Source organism: Silurus aristotelis (assembly GCF_946808225.1).
Source record: "Silurus aristotelis genome assembly, chromosome: 6".
Lineage (NCBI taxonomy): Eukaryota > Metazoa > Chordata > Actinopteri > Siluriformes > Siluridae > Silurus > Silurus aristotelis.
In genome coordinates, this window is record NC_139579.1 from 21,510,855 (window position 1) to 21,532,941 (window position 22,087).

A 22,087-nucleotide genomic window follows, 5' to 3' on the forward strand; every position below is an offset into this window, starting at 1 on the left:
AAATGTACAGTGGAACCCCGTTGTACGAGCATAATTCGTTCTTGAAAATTGCTCGTGTGTCCATTTGCTCGTATGTTCGAACAAATTTTTCCCATAGGAATGAATTTAAAAGTGATTTAATCCGTTGCGAGATGTCATTCGATCGCTTATTTCTGCACTTAAAAAGTATTTGTGGCCTATTTTTTAAAAACAAATACACCGCAAATTACCGTAAAATAAACATAATTTAACACTTATGTGATAGTGGTTGATTGCGAGTGTGAGACGCGCACCACGCTCGTAACCTCCTCGGTTTCCATGGTAACTCTATTTACTTTCGTTTTCACAGCACCATCACTGATTTTCTTGGGAGACATTTTTCAAGATTTCTAGTGAAATAAAAATATAAAACTAAAAAAAGGTACTGTGGGAGAGCGTATGAATACGGGAGCCACTTTTATTATTTTTTTTGTGTGTCGGTCTGCTTAGTGCCCCACCCAGCACGTCTCTGGCACACGCACACACACTCTCCTTCTTAAATGCACCCTCCGATCACTTGAAAAGAGAGAACAATCATTAGGTCACATTAACTTCAGGTGCGGCAATCCCCTGCCTATCTGCTCCCGGACCCGCCCTCCATTCACAAACCGCCGCTCGGCCACGCCCCGCTGCCACGGTTATGTTTTTGCTGCACTGAACAATGAGAGCGACTGAGTGATACGGCATCAACTAAGCGACTGATGCGACCCTCCGCCGAAAACGGGGAACCGGCAGCGTGGGTTTGCTCGTGCTTTCGAAATTTGCTCGTGAAACAGGGTAAAATTTGCGAGCGATGTTGCTCGTATCTCCGTTTGCTCGTACTATAGGTTGCTCGTACAACGGGGTTTCACTGTAATTAGTTAAGTACCGGAATGTATTGAATGAGTAGGTTACATCAATTGATTATGTTTCACTTCTCTAATTATTCAGTCATAATTGAGTGACTGATTTAGGAACATTTTAAGCATGTAGTTTGCATTACACAGAAACTGCATAGCAAATGTGTCCTGCCTCACTGATTACATTAAGCAGAAATAGACAAATGGCTGAGAATACACAGCATCGCAAAAACATTGGCCAAAGAAAAACAACCAAATTGATTTGTAACAGTTCCCCATTTTTATTGAAATAAATCAGTCAAGATATGAGTTCTCAATGTGAAGAGTGGTGGCTAATTAAATATAAACTCAATGACATTCCACCTTAAATAAGCATGTGCCAAAAAAAAAGGAAAAAAAAAAAAAAAAGTGGTTCTCATTCACATCCCAAGCATCCACACTACACAGATCAATAAAATATGGTAAAAACAGTTTGAAAAAATCCAGCCTTAAAATTTTAAGTGAATACACCAGACATGCAAAACTGTACAACTTCTTACAAAAAAACAAACAAACAAAAAACAACAAAGGTGTGATATGAAATAGCTGTAATATACAAGGCAGAGTAAACCCTCATTTTGTTTTCAGTTTCCACTCAGGTCCCTTAAGTCTTAACCATAGTTACCCAGCATTCAGAGTTCAGTTAAGGCACCTCCCGCTAACGTCGGCCTACATGTCAACTAACAGTCCTATAATAACACCGAATGACAAACGCCAAAGAATGTGTTCTCTTCCTGCTCTCTATTTTCTCATTGTAATAAAATAAATCATTGGTTCTAACATACCTGAGCAACATCTCAAACAGGCTTCCTGTTACACCATTATGCTTGTAGAAGGATTTCCTCGATCTCGGCCTCGGTTCCACAAGGCAAATGCACTCTGCATTAAGCTTACGTTATAGAGTATGATCGTTTAAATTCAGTAGGAATAAATATGCCGAAGAATAACCGTGTAAGTATGATCCCGAACAATAGCACACATTGCAAATCAGCTGCTAATTTAAGAACAGGATGTGCCGAGTTTATTAGACTGGTCCACAGTGAATTTCAACCGTGTTTGCGAAACAGTAAATACTAAATATTTAAATACTGGTGTGTGTGAATAGCTAACTCCAGTGTAGACTGTTCAGATTAGTTTTTTCACTCAGACAGTTGTCCCTCATTATATCCCTTAGGCATTTCATAGATCTGGAGTTAATAAAAGCGGATTAAAAAAAAACAAAAACAAAAAAAAACGACTCTTCTAATGTCAAATCAGAAAAAATCCCTTAAAAGCTCAGGAGACACGATGCGATCAAAGAGCTGTGACAATATGCTGACCAAAGTCAGTCTATATTTACACTTTATGTAAATACACATGTTACATTATCTTTATATGCAAAGGTATGCTTTTACATTAAAAACTCATTTCTTGCTCCTGTAAACAGATTCTAAACTGGAATTTAGTCGTCGATTGCTTCAATAGCATAAAAATCAATGGACCCTAAAAGTTTAATCATAAAAGGAATCATCACAAAATCAAGTCAAAAGCTTTGTATAACTTGTTTGTATGGATTAGGGCTTCTGTCGGAGAGCAGAAAAGAGAGAAAAGAAAATGCATGGAATGAGTGAGTGAGAATGAGTGAGTGTGTAAGAGCGAGTTAGTGAGCTTGTTCTGTTGAATGAATGGCTTGGCCCATAAATTGAGGTAAAAAAAAAACAAAAAAAAAGATCTAGGGGTACGTGATATTTTAACTATGCACCATCCCTGAACTCTTACAATTAGTGTTAAATAATAAATCCCCACTTCCTGTCCCGAGTGTGTTATTACTGGCTTAGAAAGTAACAAAAGCAACAGATAAATGCACCAGTGAATAAGTTCAAGCCCTTGAATGCTCCCTATTTGAACACTCTAAAGCTTAACTGGATTATGTTTTGCGAGTTTTACACAAAAGTGACTTTAGTGTCATCAAACCTGTGATAACATACAGATTACACTTGAAATGTACATCCACACCCAGGCTACGTTTGGTTTCATGTTGAGTTTTGCTACTCATAAAAACAAATTAAAACAAACCAAACATAAAATAAAAAAAAACTAACAAAAAAACAGACAAAGCACTTAACAAAACAAATCTTTGGAAACAGCATTATTGCTCCAGTAAAGGAACCATGAAGGAAGAAGGCGGCTGCAACAAGTTTTTGATACATTCACCACAGAGAGTTGTGACTGAGGGATTGTGTTTCCATGTCGTTACGGTCTTACGTGTAATCCTACATATCTATCTGTGTGCATGCTTGTGCCTGGTGTTACTGTCATTACATTTGTATGCAACATTTACCATATTTCCCTAATAAAATCCAGACGGATTCAGTGGAACTATGGACACAGATATCCTGATCAAATAAAGCTAAAATTGTTCAATTAAACGTGGCTGCATTTTAAATGTTCAAAATTTCGGAAAAGAAGTTAAAAGATAACAGCACTCCCCAAGGCAACTGTTCACGTTTCACAATAGCGTTATTTTTTTAAACAATATATTATACTCTACTTAAACTATGTACATTATTTAATTCATTCTATTTCTACTGTTTCTGAGCTTTACATATGAAAGAGCTGCATGGCACCTGAGTGCCGAGGTCAGTTTAAATGTAGTGCTGAGGCCGGGAATGATCTTTCCACGCTGTAAATGGTTCTGAGGAATACTTGCTTACTAAACACTGACCACTTCTAACCATGCTCAGAATTCACCTTGCTCTTCAGCAAAGGGTAAAAACTGTATCTAGTGTTTTATAAGCCTTTTTTTGATCAGGGAAATATAGCCATTTACATTATTCTTAAAATGTGAAGCTGAAAAAAGTCTAATTGGCAGATTTAACCTTTGTATAAAGGTTAGAAGAAAACCATTATTATTATTATTTTTTAAATTTAAATCTACTGGAAATATGTGATTTTTATGCCAAAGCAGGGTTTAAAAACGCTGAAGTCAAGCGTGCTTAACTGGCTGTTTTTGCAATTCTGTGTGTTTGTGAACTCATTCACACACATGCACGAACAAATATAGGGCCTATTCACACACCACTCCAAATATAGTGATCAAGTTCCATGAGTCTCATTGCTGCTTTTCTATTTTTTGTTACTATGGGAGAGAGCGGTCCTGATGCTCTTTAGAGGAATACAGAGAGCAGGATGAGTGGAATGAGTGCATGGTCTTGCCCTCAGGAGTCCCAACCTGGCTGATCGCTGCGCTCCAGAGAAAGGGACTTGCTCTTATGTGGGGATGATGGACTTGGCGGACTGCTCAGGTTCGAGCTGTTGGAGGCTGTCGAATGCCTTGGTGAATCAGAATCCTGAGGAATTGAAACGGAATGTTTACACAAAATTCGAAAAAAATAAGCTTTTGGATTTAGCTCAATATTTTTTATTCAAATTTCAATTGCATAATTAAGTCAAACAAACAAAAAGAAATAAAAAGAAAAAAGAAAAGAACTAAAATCAATTGACTCGGGAGACTATATTTGTGGTCGATAGCGCACACACCTAAATTGAAAAAATATCTAATACAGTTTGCAGCAGAAAGACATCAGGATCTGGTGCTGTTGGCCCAAGTACACTAAAGCCTGGATCAATGCCAGTCAGCTCCATCTGTAGGCATGTAACTTCTAAAAATACAGAGAGCTGCTTTTCAATCCAAAGGAAGTGATCCATGAGCCAGAGATCTTCAGGGATATAGTACAGACCCAGGCAGAAGATTTTCAAGCCATTATATTACATTACTTGAGCTAAATGCATTTCAAACTATTAGAATGCTTGTACGAACATACAGACAGTCACAAAGTTGCTGTATGATGTATGCTTTCATATAATCTGCTGCAATTGAGCCATCTGTTCCTTTAGTCTGTTAGCTGCATTCACTTTTCAGAGAGCATGTGCAACTTGGAACCATCTCAGTAACAGCTCATGATTACAGCTGGTGGAAAAATAGCCCAGAGCTGTTAAAATAATCTCCAATCATCTCTTATTGTGTCTTTAACTATGGCATGTGTAGTATCTTATACTTTTGGAGCTCATAAGTTTGGTTTCCTTCCTTTGTGTGCCAGTCTTGTTATGCATCAAACTAAACAGAAGCTTCAGTAGCTATGAACTGTTCTATTTGATCAGCACAGCAATCAGACTGGGGAGGAAGACTGTCTGCTTGTACAGGACACATTGACCCATGGTGCATTTCCACCCCTACTACTGATTCTGCAGTCACTGCAAATCATTTAGTAATCCAGCTCCTGCTCTTGGTTCCAAAATGGCCAGTTTCTAAACTAAATCTCACAGAAGGTTAGAAATCAGGTAATCAGGTCAGGACATTGAGTCTATATAAACCCATGAAGATCTCTACTATGAACAAAATGCATCACTAGACAGTTTAGTCTGATGCTAGACGGATGGACATAGGCATATGCTGATCTGCATAGTGCTGCGGGTTACCTTCAGCTTACTAAACAGGGTCCTTAAAGTCCTTTTCACATCAGGGGTCTTGCCTGTGGGAGAAACTGCCTTCCACTACAGAAATTCACACATTGACCACATGTCATAATGAAGCCCACATACATGCGGTGGAAGTGTAGTGTGTGCGAGTGGTTTTCAAGTGGAACAATATCACGCATTCTCTTGGCAGGGTGCCACTCAATACATGCAAATAGCGTGGGGAAGAAAAGACAGGACCTTCTTAAAAGAGGGGGGTGACTTCTCAATGTCAAACGCTTAGACCTTTCTGTATGCAACATGGCTGGCTAAAAAAGAAAATTATACAGCGCTTTAAAGCAAACATAATTCTAGCTCTGATTAGTGCCAACTCTGCCCTTGTCACTGCTGCCCAGTGTAGATTAGAAATAAGCAAAGAACTCCAGATATGAAAACTTTACCTGTCACAACTTTCTGAAAGTCTTAGAGGTTCCATACAGAGAATACAAAAAATACACTATACATGGAAATGGTGTACTTTTATTATTTTGGCAATGCGGACTAATACAATTGCACGATTTGTGTAATTTCTGCCAGATGATTTTTTTTTATATTTGGCAATAAATGGCTGATTATAACTATAGCATTTATTCAATTTGATTTGTTTTAAAATGTGTTCCAGGCCGCCCCCTGGCCTGAAACAATAGAAGTGTTACTCACCTCTCTGTCAAACTGGGAGAGAGGGGCATCACCTGCACAGTCCATTCCTCCCCCTGACGAGAGCGAGCCCTCAGAGGGTGAAGTCATCGCCTGCCGCTTGCTGGAGCCGTAACTCCCACTGGAGAACTCCCTTCTAAGAGCACTGCCATTCTGTGAGGACGAGCCTATGAAGCAAAATTCAAACTTTATATCCATTCCTGCAGTGACTCTGGTCTTTTCAATTGTTCCCTTTTCTTGCAATAATTATTTTTTATTATTTCATATATAGTTCTGCTGTGGAAACGTACGTGTTCCAAGGCCACTGCTGGCACTCATGGAGCGGCCCGGTTCGGGTCTGGCCTTGCTTATAGAGGGAATGCTGACGGAGCCGCCCAGTACACCTCGGCTCTCTTGAGGACGCACATTCTGTGGGAACAGATGGGGATCGAGATGTACTGATTAACATATATTTATTAATTAAGCCAAAGACAAGCACTAAAATGCTATAATGTCAAAGCGCGCCAAATCTGTTTAGGTATTAAACGTCACAGAAATCAGATTAAATGACTGATTCTAGTCTAAAATGATGCTTTTCCTGTTTTTAAACAAACCTTTGTTGTTGTCACCTTATGTCAGTGTTATAACTTTTAAGTTTTAACTTTTTTTTTATAAGTCTTTTTGAGATCTGAACATGCCTACTGAGAATGAACAGCCTATGCATGAACCTCAATGTTGTCTACCACTACCTGTGACATCCATGAAATGATAAAATACCCACAACATGCTCACTATCTGGTTATGCATGTAATTCAGTACTTTTAACTTCAGATACCAGTAAATTACGGCTTAGAGTAGAGGTTGATAAATAATGCAAGGTTCCCTGGTCCTACCAGAGAGCAGAAAGAGGCAGGAGTCCCAGGAGCAGAGACTGGGGATGAGGAGTAAGGGAAAAGAGGGGAATCCTGGGACAGATAGTTGTCGGCAGAGGTGACAGTCATGTGATAGACATGCTCGAAGCTTATGGGGGTGGAGATGAGACGCAGGGAGGGAGAGGGGAGAGGAGAACCGGGCTTCAGCACAAGAGTGAGAATAGAGTAAGAGAGATGGTAAAACAGAAAATGAGAAATGGAAGAAACAAAGTAGACATGAATAAATAACTAGTGATGGGAGCTAAATCAGATAATAGAAGGGGAATGAGAGCATCAATAAAAAAACAATATCCATGATACAAAATAAATAGAAAAGTTCTATAAATGGTGATAAATAGGATTGGAGGTGGCAGTGATAAATATAAACATACTGTTCTCTGATCATACCATTGGCAAGTCTTTAAGTATTTGGATCCCATCGCCAGGACCCATATGAACAACATGGTTGAAGTTGGTTGGATTTGAAATTAACTTATTCCTCATCTCAGGATCTCTAAGCATCTCTCTAAAGCATGAAAGAAAATAATACAACAAAACACAGTCAAAGATTTATACCATTCAGAAAACATGCAGAAAAAACATTCATGTTTACAATATATTTGTATCAAAGAACTGATCTGTATGTGCTGTAATTCCTTCTACCTCCGTTGCTGCAGCCTCTCTTCCTCTGGCACTCTAAAGGAAAAGCGGCGTTTGCTTGTCATACTGCGCACCATCTGCTTCCGGCTGTTATCAGATGTCTCTGGAACCACCAGCTCATCTCCCTCTGTAACAGATGACATTATCAGTACACTATCACCACACCCAACTTCCTAATTAGAGAACAGTATTGGTGAAATTACTGAGGAAATGTAATCCAATGCTGATTATAAAATCAAATGATTAAAGATGTAATCAGTGATGTAATCCTGTGTTTACACTAGCAAACAACAGTTCCCGGGGGTTACCCAAGTTCTGCCTCTTGAGTACTGACTGGGAAAAAAATTATTTTTACTATTCAATGAAATTTTATTTGCAAAGAGCTTTCAACACTAGACGTTGTAACAAAGCAGCTGTACAGAAATATACAGATTCAAGACATAGTTTAATTTAATAAATGTAACCCTAAAATGTATCCAGAATAAGTGAGCTAGAGGCAGCGATAGCAAGGAAAAACTCCCCAAGGTGATATAAGGAAGAAAATTTTAAAGGAACCAGACTCAAAAAAATTAAATATTAATTAAACCACCCTCATCTAGGTGACAGACACAGTTACTAACCTGCACAAGCATGTATACAATCTACTTTGTTAAGTAATAAGGGTGTAACAATGTAGCATACTGGACTGGACCGGATACTGGACTATTATTCTGTACAATGCTCTTAATTTAATATGTCTACATAGTGACACATTCAACTGGCTGTAAATTAAAGTAGAATATTCATAAAAACTGAGTAGAAAAATTAACATCTAAGAGCTAAGGCTAAATTATACATTTAAATGAACAGCATGTTAGGCTGCAACTAAGTAATGTAATGTTAAATGGTTTGATCAAATGCAAAGCACACGTCTATGCAATGATTATTTTTGTAGCAGTGGAAAAAGTATATCAAGACGCTGCTATATCATATCAAACATTACATTAATTTCATATCATTAATTTTACATTTCATGCAAAATTACAACCCTGTGGCCATGTGGCATGTACCTGCTGTCTTATTTTTGAAGTAGATTAGCCGTACTGTCTCCAGCCCTAGCAAGTTCAATGAGCCGTCTGTGTTCAAAGGATGAACCTAAACACGAAGCGCAACAAAAATCAGAATATTAACAGTGAAATATAAAGAGTGACAAAATACACTTTTCAAAGCTATCCAAATTACAAACAATTCTTTATAAAACATTAGCTGCTTGAAATGCAGGTCTTAAATATTTACCTTTTTCAGAGGAATTGTCTGGATCCACTCCATGCTGTTCACATCAAACACATCTACTGCATTCTCACTGTACACTGACAAGTAAGGCGCATTATAACCTACAGGGAAAAATAATTGCATTTCTTTTCAAAAACACTATCCATTAGTAAATGATTATCTGACAAAATATTAGCGTTGGCAGCACTTACAACAAGCAGTTGGCACAGCTGGCCACATCAGCTCCTGCTGGCGTGAGCGTCTACCCTGGCAGTCAACATAAACACCAATGCTACTAAAGCACAGAAGCAACTCTTTGCTGGAAATTTCCACAGAGCAGAGTGCATCCAAGCCTAGCTGTCCAATGAAAGCCAGGGTGTGGTCCTCTGGGTGGAGCAGGCTAATGAGAGACCCATCTCCATGCAAGCTGTAGCGTAGGAATCCAGCCTGGTAACCTATGCACAGCTTATCCCCCTGCAGAGCCATCCACTGAACCACCCCAGGTATCTGCAGCTCCCGCAGCTTTCGGTATCGTGTTTTACCTTTGCTGAGCTCATAACAAATGACCTGCCTCTTCATGGCAACGCACAGGCAGGGGCGGACACCATGCTTAACCGTGCCAGACACCAATGTCTGGCAGCCCTTAGTCTCAGGAAGCTTGTAGAAGTCTGTGTCCCGATCATCCAGAGCCGCCATTGAGTAAAGCCGAACATGCCGGTTACGGCCAGAGATGACCGCTAGCAGCTGCTCAGAGGGGATCAGGTCAATCAGGTAGACCTTTTTATTATCCCCTACTTTGATAATCTCTGTAAAACAAAGACAAAATGCATAATAGAGAAGTCAGATAGGATAGGATAATCGATGACAAAGCTTTCATAAATACAACAAGAAGCCTACCATCTTTGGTGACATTGATAACATAGAGTCCCTCCTCATTGCCCAGAGCTATCCTCTCATGATCTGTAAATAAAATATGATGTAAAAAGATAAGTGGAAATAGTATTCTGCACAACCCTGCAAAGTGCTTAAAGAGCTTTTATTGTTCTGTTAGAGCAGCACCTATAATAGCAGCAGACTGGGTGGTTTTAATAAGAGGCAGTGTGCTATCATAAGCTTCTTTAGGAACATAAACAGAGCGCTCCTTTAACTTGTTCTTCTTTAGGAGGCGATGCAGCTCATTCAGCAGTCCCACCCACTTATTCTTTTCCTGATCACTGTCAGCCAATATCAGGATGGAGCATTTTTTATTGCCAGATGCAGAGAGCTGAGATGCTGTAACCTGAAAAGAAGAGGTTTTTATGGCATGTTAACAGAGCCAAACAGCCAAAAAATAACATATGCTGGAAAAAAAACACTCTGTTCTACGCTACCTCAAAAAAAGAAAAGTCACATCAGTGTGAGAATGCTATTTTGTACAAGCAATTGGGAATGAAGTACACATCGTTATTGAAATGTCTCATTTTTTCATACATTTTCTAGTCATGGTGTACATGGTAAATGTTTGCGGTCAGGCAATTTGTGACCTGACTTTTGTACAATAGAAAATGTGTTCTCCATGAGGGCCATTAAGGACGGTTGTAAAATGCATTAAAAAAAGCGTATGGTTAAACCCCATTTAACGACTCAATAAGTACTTGTAATGATGACTGAATTAGACTGAATTAAAACTAAAGAAGTACAAACTCAGGGTTTAACTTACCCTGAAAATACAGGAAATGTCTTTCCTACTGGCATGGATGACATCAAATGCTAGTACTGAGCTGACTGAAAAATCCTCATCCCTGCAGAACAACAGACATTTTAAACAATTATAAATGCCCCAGATAGCAATGGCCATGTTAATCTATAAAGCCTTTCACTGATCCATAAATTCATTCTGACTACTGATTCCAAATTAACTTGAATATTCTTAACAATCATTCTGCTTACATATTGCTAGATTCTGATTTAATCTTGTATTATTTTGCAGCAGGATGATAAATGGACAGATATAATCTCACAAGCGTAACAGTTGATTAACTGTATTGACAATTTGATGATTTGACAGAAGAGCGTGTATAATATCACAATCATCACAATTTACATCTGTTAATCTTCTATTTTACAGGATTACACAAAAGTGCTCAATCCCATAAAATAACCAATCAAATGCCAATCTAGGGAGACTAAAGTATAAGATTTGTTTTTTCCACTAAGCCATTGTTTTAATTATTTATAGATTATAATGCATGCAGCGATCATTAGTAACAAATAGAATAAAGTGGTCTCAATAATGACTGACCTCATGTCGATGACCTGGCTAACCACTACACTAGGCTGTGCGACCTTGCCCTCTGCAAGCTCATAGAGGAACAACTTAAAGTCACAAACAACAGCCAGGGCCTTCTGCCAACCCTTCTTCACCCCTGCAGGCTTAGGCACCTGAAAAGTAATAGGATAAGATTAAGGTTTAGAATACATGTACCCATCATATATATCTAGATTACACAGTGAATGCAGAAATTAAAGAGAAAATCAATTGAGAATAAAAGTGAAGACAGTAGAGAGCAGAACTAGTTACCCTAACATGGCCCTCATAAGCTGTGCCAATGCCTTTCTGCGCGTCAATACCCAGTGGACCTTTCGTTTGGTCTGGTGGAATAGGACACACAGCAGGGGCTTTGTCCGCACAGGTCACGTGACATGAGAAATTGCAGACTGCATGAAAGTTGAAAGAGCAGGTAAATGAAAACCATTATAATGTACTTTAATTCTTTTTTTAATTTTAGTAGTTATAGTGTACATCACCTTCGCATATACAGCCTTGTCGGATCAGTCCCACCATCAGAGAAGTGCACTGGTTACATTTAGTGGGCGCGTTGAAGGATTTTACCACAAACTGGTGAGCTTTTGGCTGCAAGGGAGTAGGAAAAATCTAAATGCAAAGAAAAAACTACAGAAAGTACATTTTATTTAAGCAAAAAAAAAAAACCTAGAGGGGCTGAAACACTTCATAAGTTTGCAGGCATGATAACCAATAGGTAAGTAGATATGGTTCCTAGAGCTGTACTTTTATATACAGAACCTGTGGACATTACATTTGCTGATCATATATTTTACAGACAAGTGTCCAAATGTAAGAAAAATTAAGTTAGAAAGCACTGGCCTTAATAGTTCATGCTACTACTTGATTTGAGGAGAAGGAGTATTATTAAATAAATTAATATACACAAATAAATAAGAGTCAGTACCTTAGGTGTTGTAAACCCAGAGCTGCTGTATCCTCCTGATCGCATTGTAGGAGTCTGTGTACCTCTGTGGGGATAATCTATCGACTGGAAGAGTCAAAATATTCATTAGCACACAACCACAATTATAGCTCCACCATTCCACATACAATTGTGTGTTGAATGATGAATGTAAAGAGCACCTCTAGAGGCTCGAGGTCGCTGGTGGTGGAAGGAGAACGAGTGTGGACAACTTGAGACTTGCGATCATCATCTCGGGATGGTGCGTTTGACATACTAAAGTTGTCAATGGAGTCAATCTGAAGAGGCAGAGAAGTCATCAGACATAAAAGGGTAAAATAACTTTTTCCCCTAATTAAGAGTTTCATAGGATTCCTATAAATTGTTTAAATGTTCTGCTGTAAATAATATAAGAGAAATAACAAATAAATTAAATATTAAAATAATATTGTTCTGCACCATTACCAACAATGGCGGTACAAGATCTCTAGATTCCTAAGCAAATCTTAATTATTGCAATTGTATATTGCAAGTTTCTTGCATGGTATGTCCTCAACATAAACAATGTACATGACAAGTTATGGATGCACACAAGCTATTATATTTGAAAAGTTAAAGCCACAATCATGAATTTGAACACCTTGTTTGTTTTGTGCAAATTTTCCATCAAGAGTTCCAAAACAAAATTATAGTAATCCATTGCAAAGTACTTAATGATCTGTTTTTTTTTTATTTTGTATAATTTCATAATAAACAAGTATAAAAAAATAAATAAATAATAATACATTTCATGATTGTGCCTTTACTATACACTATATGGCCAAATATTTGTATACACCCACCCATCACACCGATTATATGCACTTTAAAATTCTCTATGTTGTTACAAGAAAAATTTGTTAGAACATTCGTTCTAACAGGAAAGTTTTCCACTAGATTCTGAAGTATGTTTGTGAGGTTTCAGCCACAGGAGGATTAGTGAGGTCAGGCCTTTTTCCATATGTGGGGTTGAGGTCAAGTCTCTTGAGGTCAATTCCTCTACTCCAACCTTGACAAACCATGTTCTTATGGACCTTGCTTCATGTACTGGAATATGTTTGGGCTTGAATAAGAATAATAAAATAAAAAAATAAAAAAATCTGTAATACTATTTGTGGCAATGATTTTAGGGGAAAACTAATTTACCGGATCTTCCATAACCACTGGCAGTTAACAAGAACTGATTATACCGTTCCCATTACACCTGTAAAGAACAGGAATATATTAGGCAGCAACTGAACACTCGGTTCTTGAAGTTGACTTATTTGACGAAGAAGAAAAAACGTGCAAGCATAAGGATCTGAGAGAGACCCTGACATTGGCTAAATAGTAATGGCTAGAAGTTAGAACATCTCTAAAACCGGTGACAGACTCATGGACACCCAAGGCTCACTAATGCATGCTGAAACTGAAAGCTAGTCTGGTTCAATTCCACAGAATAGCTACTGTAGCACAAATTGTTGAAAAAAATATTTATGTGGCTAAAATAAAAAGTTGTGCATTCCAGCTTTCTGCTTATGAGATAGAGGGCTTAGGCTGACCCCTGTCTTTCACCAAAAAAGCTACAATTGGTATGTGAGCATCAGAGCTAAACCACAGAGCAATAATATATATGGTTTTGCTTAGCTGGTTATGTTTTGCTGTTCAATGCATATATGTATGATGTTCAGGTGTCCACACAATTTTGGTCATATAGTGTAAACCAACATACAAAACCAAACAAAAATAAATTAATAAATAAAACAAACAAATAAAAAACAACCAAACAAAACTTTTCATGCCTTGACTTTGGTAAAAACATGCCATACAATACATGCTATTCACATCAATACATTCACATAGTGTAGGATAACTTAAATCCTAATTCTTATTATAGAAGAAGCATATACAGTGAGGAAAATAAGTATTTGAACACCCTGCTATTTTGCAAATTCTCCCACTTAGAAATCATGGAGAGGTCTGAAATTGTCATCGTAGGTGCATGTCCACTGTGAGAGACATAATCTAAAAAAAAAAAATCCAGAAATAACAATATATGATTTTTTAACTATTTATTTGTATGATACAGCTGCAAATAAGTATTTGAACACCTGTCTATCAGCTAGAATTCTGACCCTCAAAGACCTGTTAGTCTGCCTTTAAAATGTCCACCTCCACTACATTTATTATCCTAAATTAGATGCACCTGTTTGAGGTCGTTAGCTGCATAAAGACACCTGTCCACCCCATACAATCAGTAAGAATCCAACTACTAACATGGCCAAGACCAAAGAGCTGTCCAAAGACACTAGAGACAAAATTGTAAACCTCCACAAGGCTGGAAAGGGCCAGGGGGAAATTGCCAAGCAGCTTGGTGAAAAAAGGTCCACTGTTGGAGCAATCATTAGAAAATGGAAGAAGCTAAACATGACTGTCAATCTCCCTCGGACTGGGGCTCCATGCAAGATCTCACCTCGTGGGGTCTCAATGATCCTAAGGAAGGTGAGAAATCAGCCCAGATCTACACGGGAGGAGCTGGTCAATGACCTGAAAAGAGCTGGGACCACCATTTCCAAGGTTACTGTTGGTAATACACTAAGACGTCATGGTTTGAAATCATGCATGGCACGGAAGGTTCCCCTGCTTAAACCAGCACATGTCCAGGCACGTCTTAAGTTTGCCAATGACCATTTGGATGATCCAAAGGAGTCATGGGAGAAAGTCATGTGGTCAGATAAGACCAAAATAGAACTTTTGGATCATAATTCCACTAAACGTGTTTGGAGGAAGAAGAATAATGAGTACCATCCCAAGAACACCATCCCTACTGTGAAGCATGGGGGTGGTAGCATCATGCTTTGGGGGTGTTTTTCTGCACATGGGACAGGGCGACTGCACTGTATTAAGGAGAGGATGACCGGGGCCATGTATTGCGAGATTTTGTGAAACAACCTCCTTCAATCAGTTAGAGCATTGAAGATGGGTCGAGGCTGGGTCTTCCAACATGACAACGACCCGAAGCACACAGCCAGGATAACCAAGGAGTGGCTCTGTAAGAAGCATATCAAGGTTCTGGCATGGCCTAGCCAGTCTCCAGACATAAACCCAATAGAGAATCTTTGGAGGGAGCTCAAACTCCGTGTTTCTCAGCGACAGGCCAGAAACCTGACTGATCTAGAGAAGATCTGTGTGGAGGAGTGGGCCAAAATCCCCCTTGCAGTGTGTGCAAACCTGGTGAAAAACTACAGGAAACGTTTGACCTCTGTAATTGCAAACAAATGCTACTGTAGCAAATATTAACATTGACTTTCTCAGGTGTTCAAATACTTGTTTGCAGCTGTATCATACAAATAAATAGTTAAAAAATCATACATTGTGATTTCTGGATTATTTTTTTTAGATTATGTCTCTCACAGTGGACATGCACCTACGATGACAATTTCAGACCCCTCCATGATTTCTAAGTGGGAGAACTTGCAAAATAGCAGGGTGTTCAAATATTAATTTTCCTCACTGTACATATAAGTCTCCCACTTTCTTACATCTAGGCTTAAGTTGATGTATAAAGTTCTACGGATATAAAGATATGATTAATATAGAAGTTGAGAAAGAAGCTCCACCCCAGTTCACAGATAAAGAACAGAGCAACAGTACAGATCACACCCATAAGTCATCACCTAAATACCACACATTACAATGATGTCCAGATTCAAGTCCAGATCCATGCAATACGAGGATATAAACACATGCATTAAAGCCACGGAAAGCATCAGTCAATAAAAACACCAAAATAAAAATAAAAATCACTGCACCCAATGTACCACCAAGACAAACCAAGAGCTTACATGTCTGCCTTTGCTGGCTTGACCACAGGCAGGAGAACGCTTTAATATAAACAAAAAATCAAAATCAAAAGAAGATCATGTCAATACAGGGACTAGTAACAAATCTTCAGCATCAAGGGCATGTCTGAGAATGTTTTGGTTTGGAACAAGCTTGCGTGAGAAGCAGATGGAATCATAAAACAGTTTGGGATTATAAGCAAAGGTCCGGGGGGAAAGCAATCAATAGCAACATCAACACTAATGCATGACAGTTAAACATCCCAGCTGTATTATGTTCATATAATTATGACATTCTGAAGTGTTTAGTTGATTGGTACTAACATCAAAATGTTCCACGGCAGAAGTCGGGGCATTGAGAAATGCGAGAAAGGAGTTCTGTGAATCTTGGTGCTTCACACCTGAAACACAAAAAAACGACTTATCAAACACAGTATGCTGTACATCCAACAATGTGAGTGGCTAAACAGCTCAAGTTGTGGAAGAGGGTTTGGAAAAATGTACCCTTAGACAAGCGCAGTTCTTCTGTTTCTCGTTTCAGTCTCTCAATCTCTGCCTGTAATTCTTGGTTCCTCTTCTCAGATTCCTGGAGTTTGCTGAAGGAGGGGAAATAAGATTTAAATGATGGCAAAAATTGTGTACACCCCACAGACTTCCAGCCCAACACTAATATTTATTGAATAAACTCATAGCTGACAGTGCAAAATATGGTGTATTTAACAGCAGGGAAATCTCTAAAGCATGCAGCTGAAAAGCCTTACCACTCAGTGGCCATGTTGGTGCCCTTCACTTTATTTAGCTCATCTTGGATGGTTTGTTTTGCTTTTATCTCCGAGTCCAGTGCAGATTGCAGCTCCAGACGGGCAGACATGTCTAATTTAGCCAGTCGTCGCATCTTCCATGGCATGTCCTGTCGTGATGAAAAAATATATATCATTTTTTGATCATTTTCTAATTTAGTTTTTTTTTTCTGTTCTTCTCCAAGAGTTACATAGTAAGAGATTTTTTAAGATGTCAAATATTTTAGCCCATTAATAAAAAAAAAAAAAAAAAAAAAACTCTACCGTAGAGCGAGCACCAAGACTGGTGTTCCTCAGGCCCTCCAGCTCCTCATTCATCTTTGAAGCCAGGGCCTGAAGGTAGCCCCGTGCATCTTTCTCATCACTTACCCTGTGGAACAAAAATTATACATTTCACAACTAATGACAATCAGATCACAGATATTCTGTGATACTATAATGCATTATAAACTAACATATTTGCTGAACTAGTAAGTCAGGTGACAAAGAAATGTCTTGGTTGATGGGTCACACACCACTGAATGATCTCTGTGATTTGAGCTTCCCAGTGGGCAACACTCTCTTTCTTATCAGCCAACTCTCTCATTTCCTCCTCCAGCTGCTTGTGACTGCTGTTCAACTTTTTATGCGAGATCATCAACTACAGACACACAGAAACAACAGATTATCACCACATGTACTGTAAAAATGTATACTAGAAAATATGCAGTAAACTAGAGGTCAACCAATATGGGGTTTTCTCTGACCGATGCTGATATTTAGAAACCAGAGCAGGCGATGGCTGATATAAAATACTGATTTTTTTTTGACCGGTACGTTTGGCTGATTTTCGTTTCTCCCCCTTCAAGTCATTCAATTTAATAATTAATTAATAAGGCGTGATACAGAAAATTGCTTACATTTAAAATGTATTGAACAATACAAGCCTCTCCAACAAGTGCACTGGTTACCAGGTTTTTGTACCTGCTCGCATTCTCTCTCCAAATGTTACTCATTCTCTCAAAGTAGAATTATATTTAACCAATGAAATATATAAGGCTGGATTAAGAATGAATGATAAGAATATAAAGCCCGGTATATAGAAATAGAAAACTGCTCTTTAGAAGCATTTTAAAAGCACACAGTCTGGGAGTAACTCATGAATATGCACACACAACTGGGAGAGGGTTTGACTACTGTCCGTTTACTATTAAATGCATCATAAGTTCTGTTGAAACCTCACGTGGACTACTAATGTTCACTTAGTAAATCTGTTAGGCGCCAGTCAGGGGCTCTGCATACAATAAATAATCCAGAAACACAAGCTGTTCAGAGAAGAATACCTCCCATAAAAAAATTACAGAATGTTAATATAAGCTGTGTCACTTATGTTGTAAGGTGAGCACAGCAGAATTCAAAGCCTCTGTGTCACTGATATTCTGCACAGACGGTCCCCTTAGCCCCTTTTTCTAAAAATTGGTTTCATTCATAAACATAATCCAATCTGTGTAGACACCGCTCTGCCTATCTGGTGTAAACATGTTGGCTTACTGATGTAGATGTTTATTTAAAGGGCCAGTGAAGCATCTAAACACATTGTAAATACGAACTGACCGGAGCAACAAACCTCTGCAGTGAGCACAGGGTGCTAATGTGTCTCCAATTTCACTTTCCATATTTGCATTATTCTGCTTACAACCGACTGACTTCTTAAGAACATCAGACAGCGGCAACACAGTGAAAGTTCACAGAGATATGTTCATGCCTTCTAATGTCTGAATGATTTCAGTATATTTGCAAACCACACAATAATTGCAGCATTTTCAAATACAATTAGTGCATTGCAATTGTATTTAAAAATTTTTTACTTCCCAGATTATCATTGACCAAGCCACTGTTCATTTTTCTTTACAGACCTGCTGTGAAATAACCTGTGGTAAACCAAACAGCATTGGGGCATAGGGACACCATTTGTGGGAACTTAGAAGACAAGACATTGTGCTCATTTTTTTTCCCTTAATGCAGCCAGGCATCCTGACGCCAGAATGAGCTGTCCTAAGGGGTAGTGCGTCATACACATGCTCTCTATAAAGCTTACCATGTGTCCCAGTATGTGCTTTGCCTGCCTGGAATGTCTAGAAAACACTATGATGCACAAGAACTCCTTTGATTAACAAAGTAAATCAAAAGAGGCTGGCTGCCCTTAGTACTCCAGCACTGCCACCAGTCATGCTTCTGATCACATCGTTATAACCACAAAAAAAACAAAAAAACAGAACATGATGTTCTGAATAAAGACATGGATAATATGAGCTTGATGTGCTAGTGTGTGCCTGCGAGGCAGAAATAAGAAAAGTCACAAAGGGACATGAGCAGAATTGCTTACACTGTCCAGTTCACTTGATAGTTTCTTGTTTTCATCCATCAGCAGCACTCTTTCCCTTTCGTACTTTTGCTTGTAGTCCGTCTCAAACTCCTCTCGTTCATTCTGACTGTGGGGTTGAGGAGATGACATAGCATTTATCAACTCTTTAGAACATTGTGTTTTTATAATGAAAACGACTTTGACTGTACCATTTAAAAACCATACAGAAAAATGTGCACACAGTGGATTTTAACACCGGTGCTGTACCTTTCTCTGCGGGTCTTCTCTAGTTTGTCTTTTAACATCATTATTTCTTTTTTCAAAGAGAGATGTTGCACATCAGCATCATGGAGCTCCTTTTTTAGGCTCTTCAGCTCATTTGCATGTTGGACATCACGGCGAGACAGATCCTCCTCATAAAACACTGTCTTCTTCTCCAGATCGGCACGCAGCTTAGAGAGCTCCTGGTGCTGCTCAGGGGCTCCGGCAGCAGGATAGCGACCTGCCTGCTTTTGCTATTCCAAAACACACAACAATTTACACTCCCAGTTCTCGATCAAGAAGACTGTCTGAACAATTTGTCTACTGCAATTCGATCATATAATGTCAACAAGTTCCTCTATACAGAAAAGTCTCAGGGAGAGACACAAACTTTTGCAATTAGGTAAAAACCATTCACAATTGACCTCTGGGCTAATGAAGCAGTTATTTAATAAATATCTAAGTAAAACAAATTTAATTGTTAAGTATTTCTAGGTAGGATACAGTGATATGGTTATCTGAAGTCCCATCTTTAAAAAGATAAACACCAATGACTAATGTACAACATCATGAAAGCATTCTAGAGCAACTGCCTTTAAACATGCAATATGGGAGCTTGTAATTGTTCTTCTCTTAGTACAGGGAAACGTTTAAATTACTGTTTACGGTAATTGTACAGGATCTGGTACATACAGTTTTGATTGAAAAAGCATTCATTTGGTGAAATTAATTAGTGGATGCAAGAAAATGCAAAGAAATGCTTTAAACCTTCACTGCTGCCAATTCCTCCTCTAGCTGTCTGCTATATTTTTCACTGCTTTCCTTCAACTTCTTCTCTTTCTGGGCTTCTGAGGCACGCTCCTCTGCCTGGGCTTCCATCTTAAATAAATAACCCAATACACAATCAAGTCTCATTGTATTTATTTGACAGATCTGATAAAACAGTAGTGTGACAGTCTCAGAGTTTTACCCACCTCTTTTCTTGTCCTTTCTGTTTTGCGCAAATCTAGCTTCAGGGCCTCCAGCTTTTGGTTGAGCGCATCCATCTCCTCTTCTTTGTCTCGTAGTTGGCGAGAGAGGCGCTGTTTTTGTGAACGCAGCTCTGTCAATCGCTCACTCATCTCAGAGTACTCGTGCATAGCTAGCTTTCTCTGGCTGTCGGCCTCTTTCAGTTCCTTCCCCATAACCTTCAGCTTCTCTGCAGACTCATTGAGCTCCTACAAAAAGAGGTAAGACTAAAGATACAGTTCTAGTAAAAAGGAATTACACAGTTACGGACAAGCCTAGATAGGTGGCCAAATAAGGTTCTTTTGGAGCCTTATAATCCTGTACCTTTTGCATGTCCTCCCTCTCCTGTTTCATGCTTTTTATCTGTTTCTCAAGAGAGCAGATGTGTTTGGTGGAATCCTCCAGATCTTTGCGGGCTTCACTGGCCTGTTCCAACTTTTGCTGACCAGAGTCTGAGGAATGACGAACCAAAAATGGGTGGAAACCCAGTCAAAGATACATTTAGAATCACAGGAAAGACTGCAGGAAGAATATACTATGTGGCATAACAAACGTTATAGAAACATTTCGTTACCTGCTATCTGCTTCTTTAAAGTCTCAATCTCCTCTTTAAGGCCCCTTATCTCAAACTCTCTGTTAGCAGAGCCTGGAGCATCTCCAGCATGCTGCAGAGCTTGAACAGTCTTTGTGGACTCTTTACAAAAATAAGAATCCAAAGAATGGATGAAGGTTAACATTATTAAACGTCATTTAAAACTACATGGTTAAACATGCTTACCAAAAGAGTCAGAACTAATATTAGAACATACAGTGCACCTCAGATTATGTGATTACTATGTAATAGACCTTGCAGTTTGCGGCTAAGCTCCAATTTTTCCTGCTCCAGACGGCGAAGCCTCCTCTCATATGCCTCAGTAGCTAGGCTCTCCTCTAAGCTGCGCTGTACACACACGTCCATCTGCACAGGTGGTGCACACTCGCGCAGACACCCACGATCAGATAGAGAGCTGGTGGACAGAGGCAGTCAAATGTGTCAATTCTGTTTGAAATCTCATTGTATTCAATTGTTTACCCACTGACAAGTACATAAAAAAAAAAGCATTTATTTGTTCATCTTTGGAAAAAGCAACATCATCTCAATCCTATTTTAATTTTTTGTTTTAAATCAATTTGCACAAGAGTATATTTCTCTGCCAAAATGAGAATACAAAGAATGGTGATTGTTAAGCTTACCACTGATTAGTGTAAGTAAAGCCGACGAATGGAAGATGATGTCCAGAAAAGGCTGTTATAGATGGAGGAGGCATTGTCTCCTGGACATAAAGAACGAAAGAAATTGGGCACAATTAACCAGTTCAGGAAAACACTTTTGCAACATCTAAAATTTACTCAGGTTGATTGATCACAAGACATGATACTACTTATGGTTAACAAACACTATAATAAAAATAAATAGGAACACTAAAGAAAATATAACACACTGTGTTTTTGAGGCAGTCATCCTCCACATCAAAGTTGGAAGTGTCTGAAGGACTGCTGACTTCAGGAATGTATGGAGCATCACAGTTTCGGATGTTGTCCCAGTCAATGCCAGAAAAAAAAGGATGTTGCTTGAAGTCTTGAATGCCGTTCTGGCCTAGCCGGTGCTCCCTGCTGCAAATAAGCCTGCGGACCAGGTCTTTGGCATTCTCAGACACCTCTGTGATATTAGCAGGAAACTGAAACCGCTCCTAGTTAAG

General features: G+C 38.9%; 1 protein-coding gene across 9 annotated transcripts in view; it reads right to left on the bottom strand.

Moving 5' to 3' along the window:
- Positions 1–1,114: 1,114 nt before the first annotated feature.
- The window catches only part of cdc42bpaa (CDC42 binding protein kinase alpha (DMPK-like) a), a 47,560-nt gene continuing 26,587 nt past the window's right edge, over positions 1,115–22,087 (bottom strand). For 2 of the 9 annotated variants that reach the window (XM_083545620.1, XM_083545618.1), the window contains 32 exons: positions 21,830–22,078; positions 21,582–21,661; positions 21,195–21,355; positions 20,923–21,042; positions 20,673–20,800; positions 20,315–20,557; positions 20,109–20,219; positions 19,347–19,594; positions 19,101–19,206; positions 17,251–17,375; positions 17,000–17,105; positions 16,697–16,845; positions 16,440–16,531; positions 16,260–16,336; positions 15,939–15,977; positions 12,258–12,374; positions 12,079–12,162; positions 11,636–11,741; positions 11,409–11,545; positions 11,130–11,269; positions 10,548–10,629; positions 9,908–10,127; positions 9,746–9,808; positions 9,061–9,654; positions 8,873–8,970; positions 8,647–8,731; positions 7,601–7,724; positions 7,346–7,463; positions 6,338–6,455; positions 6,051–6,214; positions 5,355–5,429; positions 1,115–4,225 (listed from right to left, as the gene is read on the bottom strand). In XM_083545620.1, the coding sequence (XP_083401746.1) occupies positions 4,094–4,225; positions 5,355–5,429; positions 6,051–6,214; positions 6,338–6,455; positions 7,346–7,463; positions 7,601–7,724; positions 8,647–8,731; positions 8,873–8,970; positions 9,061–9,654; positions 9,746–9,808; positions 9,908–10,127; positions 10,548–10,629; positions 11,130–11,269; positions 11,409–11,545; positions 11,636–11,741; positions 12,079–12,162; positions 12,258–12,374; positions 15,939–15,977; positions 16,260–16,336; positions 16,440–16,531; positions 16,697–16,845; positions 17,000–17,105; positions 17,251–17,375; positions 19,101–19,206; positions 19,347–19,594; positions 20,109–20,219; positions 20,315–20,557; positions 20,673–20,800; positions 20,923–21,042; positions 21,195–21,355; positions 21,582–21,661; positions 21,830–22,078 (4,491 nt within the window). In that variant the 3' untranslated portion in view covers positions 1,115–4,093. Of the gene's footprint in view, positions 4,226–5,354; positions 5,430–6,050; positions 6,215–6,337; positions 6,456–6,810; positions 7,100–7,345; positions 7,464–7,600; positions 7,725–8,646; positions 8,732–8,872; positions 8,971–9,060; positions 9,655–9,745; positions 9,809–9,907; positions 10,128–10,547; positions 10,630–11,129; positions 11,270–11,408; positions 11,546–11,635; positions 11,742–12,078; positions 12,163–12,257; positions 12,375–15,938; positions 15,978–16,259; positions 16,337–16,439; positions 16,532–16,696; positions 16,846–16,999; positions 17,106–17,250; positions 17,376–19,100; positions 19,207–19,346; positions 19,595–20,108; positions 20,220–20,314; positions 20,558–20,672; positions 20,801–20,922; positions 21,043–21,194; positions 21,356–21,581; positions 21,662–21,829; positions 22,079–22,087 lie in introns of those variants that run through there. The other 7 variants (XM_083545622.1, XM_083545619.1, XM_083545623.1 and 4 more) reach the window with 5 other exon arrangements.